This window comes from Salmo salar, chromosome 05 (assembly GCF_965601325.2).
Source record: "Salmo salar chromosome 05, fSalSal1, whole genome shotgun sequence".
Classification (NCBI taxonomy): domain Eukaryota; kingdom Metazoa; phylum Chordata; class Actinopteri; order Salmoniformes; family Salmonidae; genus Salmo; species Salmo salar.
Window position 1 is genome coordinate 90,266,830 of NC_138295.1, and position 12,405 is coordinate 90,279,234.

Genomic DNA, 12,405 nt, shown 5'->3' on the forward strand with positions numbered 1-12,405 from the left:
AATCAAACAGGTCTCTGCATATAAATATTTAGGGGTATGGCTAGATGATAAGCTTTCTTTTAAAAAACATGTTACTGAATTGGGAAAAAAGCTCAAATTCAAGATAGGGTTCCTTTACAGAAACAGGGCTTGTCTGTCCTTTGTAAATAGAAAACAAATTGTGCAGGCTACTTTTATGTCCGTTTTAGATTATGGTGATATTATCTATATGCATGCATCGGCAAACACATTAAAACCACTGGATGCTATTTACCATTGTGCACTCAGGTTTATCACAGGTGATAGTTACAAAACTCATCACTGTATCCTATATCAACATGTGGGTTGGGACTCTCTATCTGTGAGGCGAGAGCAACATGCTCTCTTGTTTATTTATAAAGCACTTCTTTTAAAACTACCTCCATATATATCATCATTAATTTCCACTAGATATACAAATTTTAAAACCAGATCACAGATGTGGATTACATTAGAGACTCCTGCGGTCTCCACAGAGTTGGGTAGGACTGCCTTTAGTTCCTTTGCACCTTATTTATGGAACAAACTGCAGATCCAACTTAAGTTAGACACTCTGGTGTCCCTTGCCCATTTTAAAAATGTTATGGAGGATCAATATGATGTTGTCTGTGATTGTTTCTGTTGAATTGTGTCTTTGTTTTGTATGTTTGAAATGTTCTTGTCTGTATGCCTAGAACTGTACATGTCAGCATGTTTACACAGGGCACAGCCGTAACAGAGATCCAGGTCTCAGTCTGTTTTCCCTGTTAAAATAAAGATAAAAAAATAATAATAATAAAAAATAAAAAAAAATAAAAAAAAAAGTGAAGTGTTACAACAACACAGTTGATTAACCGCCCGCCCTGTTTACATAAAATTGAATTGAACTAAAAGTTTGTTAGGTCTTCTCTCTGGTGATAAATATGTTCTGTGTTTTCAACGTCCAAGTTTGGACATCAGGTTTTAGAGCTACTGTCTGACAGCCTTCCTTCTAAAACACAATGCCGTTGCCTTGGGTCTCTCGCTCCACACATAAATGTGATATTCATCAAGATAAGACAAAGTACAACGGGTAGCCCACATAACCGTTCTTCGAGGACACTCATTAGAATGGAGTTTACATTCTGTGGGACTGTGCTCTAGGAAATTGATTTAGTCTGTGTCCCAAATGGCACCATAGGGCTTTGGTCAAAAGTAGTGCACTATATAGGGAATAGGATGCAAATTAGGACTTCTTTTAGCCATTACCCAACAGTAAATTTCAATTTAGATTACAGCCATCCTGGGTTGGGTTTGTTTGGCACCATAATGCAATCTGTTCCTAGCATGGCCTCGCCGTTCACATCTGTTGTAACTTTGTTAGCGAACTGCGAGCGTGAAACTGGGTTGTAGCAGAAGGACTGGAGAGGCCGAAAGCCTGCAGCCTTAGAGGTTGATAAAGCAGTCGTACAGACGGAGAGAGGGGACTGCCCCATATACCAAACCTGTGTTCAAACACTATTTGAAATCTTTAAAATACTTTGAGAGTTTGATTTAGTGTCAGGTGGGCGGTGTTTGAATGCCTGGTGGGCTGGGTCAGAATGCCAGATGGGCTGGGTTTGAATGCCAGGTGGGCGAGGTCAGAATGCCAGATAGGCGGGGTCTGAATGCCTGGTGGGCTGGGTCAGAATGCCAGATGGGCTGGGTTTGAATGCCAGGTGGGTGGGGTCAGAATGCCAGATAGGCGGGGTCTGAATGCCAGGTGGGCGTGGTTTGAATGCCAGGTGGGTGGAGTTTGAATGGCAGGTGGGCGGGGTCTGAATGCCAGGTGGGCGTGGTCTGAATGCCAGGTGGGCGTGGTTTGAATGCCAGATGGGCTGGGTTTGAATGCCAGGTGGGCGGGGTCAGAATGCCAGATATGCGGGGTCTGAATGCCAGGTGGGCGTGGTTTGAATGCCAGGTGGACGTGGTTTAAATGCCAGGTGAGCGTGGTTTGAATGCCAGGTGGGCTGAGTTTGAATGCCAGGTGGGCGGGGTCAGAATGCCAGATAGGCGGGGTCTGAATGCCAGGTGGGCGTAGTTTGAATGCCAGATGGGCTGGGTTTGAATGCCAGGTGGGCGGGGTCAGAATGCCAGATAGGCGGGGTCTGAATGCCAGGTGGACGTGGTTTGAATGCCAGATGGGCGTGGTTTGAATGCCAGATGGGCTGGGTTTGAATGCCAGGTGGGCGGGGTCAGAATGACAGATAGGCGGGGTCTGAATGCCAGGTGACGTGGTCTGAATGCCAGGTGGGCGTGGTTTGAATGCCAGATGGGCTGGGTTTGAATGCCAGGTGGGCGTGGTTTGAATGCCAGATGGGCTGGGTTTGAATGCCAGGTGGGCGTGGTTTGAATGCCAGATGGGCTTGGTTTGAATGACAGATGGGCGGGGTCATAATGACAGATAGGCGGGGTCTGAATGCCAGGTGGGTGAGGTTTGCATGCCAGGTGGGCTGGGTTTGAATGCCAGGTGGGTGGGGTTTGCAATGCAGGGGGGCGTGGTTTGCGCTTTTGGGACTTTTGTAATTAGTTCCATTGCAACAGGCGAGTTCAAACCGAGCACAGCTGTAGTATTTGAACCCAGGTCTGAGTCAGACACAGAGAGAACTGGAATAACAAAGTTTCAGCCTACTCCTAAAACTACAGTCCAAATAAGCTGCAATATGATCCTGTTTAACTATAACCTACACAAGCCTCTCTTGGCTTCAACATGAAGACTGCTGGCATAAAGCCAGAACGACACGGCGAGGTTCACTTAGTGTGTGAAAACAGTGACATCCTCCAAATATAACAGAATTGCACATTACGTTGCATATTTATGTATCTCCACATCTCAGCCATTGTTTCAGGCTATTTATTGGAAGAAATTCCATCGTATTCTTTATGTTCCAAGTTCTAGGTGGCCCCTCGCGTACTGTAGCCAGAGTATGTGTTACTGTGGAAGCACTGAGCTGCTACAAAATATTAAGCTCACCCCCCCATATTGACTCTAATGCTTCCCACAGTTATTGTTGGCTGGATGGCCTTTGGGTGGTGGACCATTCTTGATACACACGGGAAACTGTTGAGCGTGAAAAACCCAGCAGTGTTGAAGTTCTTGACACAAACCGGTGCGCCTGACACCTACTATCATACCCTGTTCAAAGGCACTTATATATTTTGTCTTGCCCATTCACCATCTGAATGGCACACATACACAATCCATATTTCAATTGTCACAAGGCTTAAAAATCTGAATTTAACAAGTGACATCAATAAGGGTTCATAGCTTTCACCTGGTCAGTCTATGTAATGGTCTGTACACTGAGCTGTATTGGGATGGAGTCCCTCCAGTTTGTGTTACTGTGGAAACACTGAGCTGTATTGTGATGGAGTCCCTCCAGTATGTGTTACTGTGGAAACACTGAGCTGTATTGGGATGGAGTCCCTCCAGTATGTGTTACTGTGGAAACACTGAGCTGTATTGTGATGGAGTCCCTCCAGTATGTGTTACTGTGGAAACACTGGGCTGTATTGGGATGGAGTCCCTCCAGTATGTGTTACTGTGGAAACACTGAGCTGTATTGGGATGGAGTCCCTCCAGTATGTGTTACTGTGGAAACACTGAGCTGTATTGTGATGGAGTCCCTCCAGTATGTGTTACTGTGGAAACACTGGGCTGTATTGTGATGGAGTCCCTCCAGTATGTGTTACTGTGGAAACACTGAGCTGTATTGTGATGGAGTCCCTCCAGTATGTGTTACTGTGGAAACACTGGGCTGTATTGTGATGGAGTCCCTCCAGTATGTGTTACTGTGGAAACACTGAGCTGTATTGGGATGGAGTCCCTCCAGTATGTGTTACTGTGGAAACACTGGGCTGTATTGGGATGGAGTCCCTCCAGTATGTGTTACTGTGGAAACACTGAGCTGTATTGGGATGGAGTCCCTCCAGTATGTGTTACTGTGGAAACACTGAGCTGTATTGGGATGGAGTCCCTCCAGTATGTGTTACTGTGGAAACACTGAGCTGTATTGGGATGGAGTCCCTCTGTCTATGTCCCAAATGGTACCCTATTCCCTATGTAGTGCCCTTCTTTTCACCAGAGGCCTGCCATTTGGGATGCAGCCTGTGTAAGCACTGAGCAGCATAGTGTGATGGAGGATGAATAGTATACTTTACCACATTGCCTGGCTCCCCTCGAACTCCCCTGGCCCCTCTGATACCAGCACCTCCCTGGAAGAATGGAAGGGAGAAAGGAGACCATAAACACCATGATAACCATACTGTACATCTGACTGGGAATCAGACCATAAACACCATGATAACCATACTGTACATCTGACTGGGAATCAGACCATAAACACCATGATAACCATACTGTACATCTGACTGGGAATCAGACCATAAACACCATGATAACCATACTGTACATCTGACTGGGAATCAGACCATAAACACCATGATAACCATACTGTACATCTGACTGGGAATCAGACCGTAAACACCATGATAACCATACTGTACATCTGACTGGGAATCAGACCATAAACACCATGATAACCATACTGTACATCTGACTGGGAATCAGACCGTAAACACCATGATAACCATACTGTACATCTGACTGGGAATCAGACCGTAAACACCATGATAACCATACTGTACATCTGACTGGGAATCAGACCATAAACACCATGATAACCATACTGTACATCTGACTGGGAATCAGACCATAAACACCACGATAACCATACTGTACATCTGACTGGGAATCAGACCATAAACACCATGATAACCATACTGTACATCTGACTGGGAATCAGACCATAAACACCATGATAACCATACTGTACATCTGACTGGGAATCAGACCGTAAACACCATGATAACCATACTGTACATCTGACTGGGAATCAGACCGTAAACACCATGATAACCATACTGTACATCTGACTGGGAATCAGACCATAAACACCATGATAACCATACTGTACATCTGACTGGGAATCAGACCATAAACACCATGATAACCATACTGTACATCTGACTGGGAATCAGACCGTAAACACCATGATAACCATACTGTACATCTGACTGGGAATCAGACCGTAAACACCATGATAACCATACTGTACATCTGACTGGGAATCAGACCATAAACACCATGATAACCATACTGTACATCTGACTGGGAATCAGACCATAAACACCATGATAACCATACTGTACATCTGACTGGGAATCAGACCATAAACACCATGATAACCATACTGTACATCTGACTGGGAATCAGACCATAAACACCATGATAACCATACTGTACATCTGACTGGGAATCAGACCATAAACACCATGATAACCATACTGTACATCTGACTGGGAATCAGACCATAAACACCATGATAACCATACTGTACATCTGACTGGGAATCAGACCATAAACACCATGATAACCATACTGTACATCTGACTGGGAATCAGACCATAAACACCATGATAACCATACTGTACATCTGACTGGGAATCAGACCATAAACACCATGATAACCATACTGTACATCTGACTGGGAATCAGACCGTAAACACCATGATAACCATACTGTACATCTGACTGGGAATCAGACCATAAACACCATGATAACCATACTGTACATCTGACTGGGAATCAGACCATAAACACCATGATAACCATACTGTACATCTGACTGGGAATCAGACCATAAACACCATGATAACCATACTGTACATCTGACTGGGAATCAGACCGTAAACACCATGATAACCATACTGTACATCTGACTGGGAATCAGACCGTAAACACCATGATAACCATACTGTACATCTGACTGGGAATCAGACCATAAACACCATGATAACCATACTGTACATCTGACTGGGAATCAGACCATAAACACCATGATAACCATACTGTACATCTGACTGGGAATCAGACCATAAACACCATGATAACCATACTGTACATCTGACTGGGAATCAGACCATAAACACCATGATAACCATACTGTACATCTGACTGGGAATCAGACCGTAAACACCATGATAACCATACTGTACATCTGACTGGGAATCAGACCATAAACACCATGATAACCATACTGTACATCTGACTGGGAATCAGACCGTAAACACCATGATAACCATACTGTACATCTGACTGGGAATCAGACCATAAACACCATGATAACCATACTGTACATCTGACTGGGAATCAGACCATAAACACCATGATAACCATACTGTACATCTGACTGGGAATCAGACCATAAACACCATGATAACCATACTGTACATCTGACTGGGAATCAGACCGTAAACACCATGATAACCATACTGTACATCTGACTGGGAATCAGACCATAAACACCATGATAACCATACTGTACATCTGACTGGGAATCAGACCGTAAACACCATGATAACCATACTGTACATCTGACTGGGAATCAGACCATAAACACCACGATAACCATACTGTACATCTGACTGGGAATCAGACCATAAACACCATGATAACCATACTGTACATCTGACTGGGAATCAGACCATAAACACCACGATAACCATACTGTACATCTGACTGGGAATCAGACCATAAACACCATGATAACCATACTGTACATCTGACTGGGAATCAGACCATAAACACCATGATAACCATACTGTACATCTGACTGGGAATCAGACCATAAACACCATGATAACCATACTGTACATCTGACTGGGAATCAGACCATAAACACCATGATAACCATACTGTACATCTGACTGGGAATCAGACCATAAACACCATGATAACCATACTGTACATCTGACTGGGAATCAGACCATAAACACCATGATAACCATACTGTACATCTGACTGGGAATCAGACCATAAACACCATGATAACCATACTGTACATCTGACTGGGAATCAGACCATAAACACCATGATAACCATACTGTACATCTGACTGGGAATCAGACCATAAACACCATGATAACCATACTGTACATCTGACTGGGAATCAGACCATAAACACCACGATAACCATACTGTACATCTGACTGGGAATCAGACCATAAACACCATGATAACCATACTGTACATCTGACTGGGAATCAGACCATAAACACCATGATAACCATACTGTACATCTGACTGGGAATCAGACCATAAACACCATGATAACCATACTGTACATCTGACTGGGAATCAGACCGTAAACACCATGATAACCATACTGTACATCTGACTGGGAATCAGACCATAAACACCATGATAACCATACTGTACATCTGACTGGGAATCAGACCGTAAACACCATGATAACCATACTGTACATCTGACTGGGAATCAGACCATAAACACCATGATAACCATACTGTACATCTGACTGGGAATCAGACCATAAACACCATGATAACCATACTGTACATCTGACTGGGAATCAGACCATAAACACCATGATAACCATACTGTACATCTGACTGGGAATCAGACCATAAACACCATGATAACCAAACCCTCCCTTGTCCCTCCCTGTCCCTCCTGACTCTGCTCTAACTGACGAAGGCATCTGGAGGTAATTGTCCCATCTGGCTTCAAAGGCTTCCTTCCTCTTCCTGTGTTTGCCTTAATGGCACCCTTGCAGGGACATGGAGCCAGGTACTAATAGTTCCTATGGCTGGAGGCTGTGATAGCAGAGGCAGAGGCAGGACAAGATCAAATGTGATGAACGTCCTGCACGCGCTCAGTCGGTTATAATAATATCAGTGATTGAAGACACACTAAAGAATAATAGAATTAAAGTGCAGGAACAGTTTTACTACAGGGTCAACACCTTCATCAAGGAGTATTGTGTCTTGACAAAGCCCCACTTTAACTCCAGTCCTGCTCTAATGTTATAACAAGGGTTTAGTAGGTCAACAGTGATCAGAGCCAACGACCACAGAAACATAAGGAGGATGGCTTATAGAGGAACCTCAGATGAAATCCTCCTCCCTTGTGGTTTTAAACTCTGCCTATAGGCTCCACCTGGACCATATGGAGGTGGAAACTGTGTAGACAGCAGAGAGAGGACTAATCTGCTTTGATAAATTTATATCCATATAATGACTTTCTCAAACATGTGTGTGTGTTGATACAGTGTTGGCCCCGTAGTGGCCCTGGGACGTGTTTTATTTTCCCCTTGGCAGCGAGCTGAGTACACAACATCACCTGACCTGACGCCTTATAAATGAGCTCATTTATCTGCAGTGTCGTCATATCAGGTTCTACCCTCTGTGCTGCGTGGAGTGAGCTGAATCATTCTACATACTACTCTCTCTCCTTTCTCTCACTCCGTTTCTCTCTCTCTATCCTCTCTCTCTAACTCGGTTTATCCTTCTCTCTCTCCTTTCTCTCACTCCGTTTCTCTCTCTCTATCCTCTCTCTCTAACTCGGTTTATCCTTCTCTCTCTCCTTTCTCTCACTCCGTTTCTCTCTCTCTATCCTCTCTCTCTAACTCGGTTTATCCTTCTCTCTCTCCTTTCTCTCACTCCGTTTCTCTCTCTCTATCCTCTCTCTCTAACTCGGTTTATCCTTCTCTCTCTCTCTCCTTTCTCTCACTCCGTTTCTCTCTCCCTATCCTCTCTCTCTAACTCGGTTTATCCCTCTCTCTCTCTCTCTCTCTCTCTCTCTCTCTCTCTCTCTCTCTCTCTCTCTTTCTCTCTCTCTCTTGGTTTCACTCTATCCTCTCTCTCTAACTCGGTTTATCCCTCTCTCTCTCTCTCTCTCTCTCTCTTTCTCGGATTCTCTCTCTCTATCCTCTCTCTCTAACTCGGTTTATCCCTCTCTCTTTCTCTCTTTCTCTCTCTCTCGGTTTCTCTCTCTCTCTCGGTTTCTGTCTCTCTCTTGGTTTCTCTCTCTCTCTATCCCTCTCTCTCTCCCTCTCTCTCCCGCCCCCTCAGCAGAATGTATGAAGACTCTCACTCTGTTGGGGTCCTTCCCCTAACAATGTCCACCTGTGGTGGAGACACGTCCACAGTACTAAGTGACATTGACCCTCCCCAGACCGGGAATGTTTCACCAAAATCACTTTTGGTGGGCGGCAGGTATCTGGTTTGGAATGTCTGGTTTGGATTTCCTTCTGTCGGCCCCTGGAGTCTCTTTTCCTGCCTGCTTGACAGCTCTCTGGAGAAATGATGTCTCTGAGTGTTGTTTTCTGTCTAGGATTATTTTGTATGGTGTTAAAAGGTGTGTTAAAAGGGCACCCTATTCCCTGAGACAGTAAATAAAGGCAGTAGTAGGACTTTACGGGAGGTCCTGTGGGTCCGGGAGGTCCTTTACTGTCCTGAGAACAGCTACAGGCATGGGGCATGGCAGGACAGTCCTCCTCCAGCCTCTGTAGAACAACAGAAAACAACAGACAAACAGAGGCAATTCAAAAACCCACACATGAACGTACAGCAACTCAATTCAATTTCCTATTTGTGATTCATGACAGAACAAAACATTGTGAATTAAAGTAAACAAAACTATTGGCACAGAATGGGTGGCTAACTGGTTCAAATGGGAGATACTTATGTAAATGCTTAGCTTGGTGAGAATTGGAGATATTATGTAAATGTTCAAGAAAGAAACAGTTTTGCATTTCTCCTGGTGAGATTAAATGTCTTGGTTGGACATTTTTCAATTTCCAGGTTCCTCTATCAGTTAGTTCCTTCTGTCCAGTGCTCCAGTGTTACGTGTGTGGCTGGAGTGCTGTGAGGCCTCAGGTTGCTATCTCCCCTGTTCCATCGGTCTGTCAACAGGAGAAAAATAACCTTTCTTCTCTCTTCTTCTCTCCTGGCCTCGCAGCAGCACCATACATCACATCTATCTCCTGGGCCCGGCTAGCTAGAAACACAGTTATCATTAAAAATAATTGTCCTATCCTTTTCCAATAATAAAACGTGCTTTGAAAGAGCCGGGAAGGCCGGTAGTAAATACAGGCTAGCGGTCTGTGAGGAGTGAGGTGGACAGGACTGTATCTCCTAGGATGGGGTATTGGGAGTGTTTTGTAGAGTTGTTACTAACAAAGTGTCATTAGGATGTCTTGACAGAGAGAGAGAGAGAGATAGAGAAAGAGAGACAGAGAGAGACGGACAGAGAGAGAGAGACAGAGAGATTTGTGACCTGTTCCCACAAGGAAAGGTCAACCAGTGAAGAACAAACACCATTCTAAATACCTTTTGTACTTGAAACATTTGTACATCGTTACAACACTGTATATACAGTTGAAGTCGGAAGTTTACATACACCTTAGCCAAATATATTTAAACTCAGTTTTTCACAATTCCTGACATTCAATCTCAGTAAAAATTCCCTGTCTTAGGTCAGTTAGATCACCACTTTATTTTAAGAATGTGAAATGTCAGAATAATAATAGAGAGAATTATTTCAGCTTTTATTTATTTCATCACATTCCCAGTGGGTCAGAAGTTTACATATACTCAATAAATATTTGGTAGCATTGCCTTTAAATTGTTTAACTTGGGTCAAACATTTCGGGTAGCCTTCCACAAGCTTCCCACAATAAGTTGGGTGAATATTGGCCCATTCCTCCTGACAGAGCTGGTGTAACTGAGTCAGGTTTGTAGGCCTCCTTGCTCGCACACGCTTTTCCAGTTCTGCCCACACATTTTCTATAGGATTGAGGTTAGGGCTTTGTGATGGCCACTCCAATACCTTGACTTTGTTGTCCTTGAGCCATTTTGCCACAACTTTGGAAGTATGCTTGGGGTCATTGTCCATTTGGAAGACCCATTTGTGACCAAGCTTTAACTTCCTGACTGATGTCTTGAGATGTTGCTTCAATATATCCACATAATTTTCCATCCTCATGATGCTATCTATTTTGTGAAGTGCACCAGTCCCTCCCGCAGCAAAGCACCCCCACAACATGATGCTGCCACCCCCGTGCTTCACGGTTGGGATGGTGTTCTTCGGATTGCAAGCCTCCCCCTTTTTCCTCCAAACATAACGACGGTCATTATGACCAAACAGTTCTATTTTTGTTTCATCAGACCAGAGGACATTTCTCCAAAAAGTACGATCTTTGTCCCCATGTGCAGTTGCAAACCGTAGTCTGTTTTTTTTATGGCGGTTTTGGAGCAGTGGCTTCTTCCTTGATGAGCGGCCTTTCAGGTTATATTGATATAGGACTCGTTTTACTGTGGATATAGATACTTTTGTACCTGTTTCCTCCAGCATCTTTACAAGATCTTTTGCTGTTGTTCTGGGATTGATTTGCACTTTTCGCACCAAAGTACGTTCATCTCCAGGAGACAGAATGCGTCTCCTTCCTGAGCGGTATGATGGCTGTGTGGTCCCATGGTGTTTATACTTGCGTACTATTGTTTGTATAGATGAACGTGGTACCTTCAGCCATTTGTAAATTGCTCCCAAGGATGAACCAGACTTGTGGAGGTCTACAATTGTTTTTCTGAGGTCTTGTCTGATTTCTTTTGATTTTCCCATGATGTCAAGCAAAGAGGCACTGAGTTTGAAGGTAGGCCTTGAAATACATCCACAGGTACACCTCCAATTGACTCAAATGATGTCAATTAGCCTATCAGAAGCTTCTAAAGCCATGACATCATTTTCTGGAATTTTCCAAGCTGTTTAAAGGCACAGTCAACTTAGTTTATGTAAACTTCTGACCCACTGGAATTGTGATAGAGTGAATTATAAGTGACATAATCTGTCTGTAAACAATTGTTGAAAAATGACTTGTGTCATGCACAAAGTAGATGTCCTAAATGACTTGCCAAAACTATAGTTTGTTAACAAGAAATTTGTGGAGTGGTTGAAAAACTAGTTTTAATGACTCCAACCTAAGTGTATGTAAACTTCCAACTTCAACTGTATATATAATATGACATTTGTAATGTCTTTATTCTTTTGGAACTTCTGTGAGTGTAATGTTTATTGTTCATTTTTATTGTTTATTTCACTTATGTATAATGTCTACTTCATTTGCTTTCGCAATGTTAACATATGTTTCCCATGCCAATAAAGCCCCTTGTATTGAACTGGAGAGAGAGAGCGAGAGAGAGAGAGAGAGAGAGAGAGAGAGAGAGAGAGAGAGAGAGAGAGAGAGAGAGAGAGAGAGAGAGAGAGAGAGAGAGAGAGAGGGAGAGAGAGAGAGAGAGAGATATAGAGATATATAGAGATATATAGAGATATAGACATATGAGTAAGCCGAACGTGTTTAATTAAAATACATTTTGTTCATCTAACACGTCTAGCTAGGTCAGTCCTGGACATGTCTCATGTTACTGTCTGGTCTAGCTAGGTCAGTCCTGGACATGTCTCATGTTACTGTCTGGTCTAGCTAGGTCAGTCCTGGTCATGTCTCTCATGTTACTGCCTGGTCTAGCTAG

At 43.6% G+C, this 12,405-nt stretch overlaps 1 protein-coding gene across 3 annotated transcripts in view; it reads right to left on the reverse strand.

The window, feature by feature from the left end:
- Positions 1–12,405, reverse strand: part of LOC106597401 (collagen alpha-1(XIV) chain) — a 232,517-nt gene that overhangs the window by 49,853 nt on the left and 170,259 nt on the right. For all 3 annotated transcript variants that reach the window (XM_082975949.1, XM_082975951.1, XM_082975950.1), the window contains exons 33-34: positions 9,297–9,383; positions 4,177–4,230 (exon numbers count right to left, since the gene is read on the reverse strand). In XM_082975949.1, the coding sequence (XP_082832075.1) occupies positions 4,177–4,230; positions 9,297–9,383 (141 nt within the window). The remainder of the gene's footprint in view (positions 1–4,176; positions 4,231–9,296; positions 9,384–12,405) is intronic.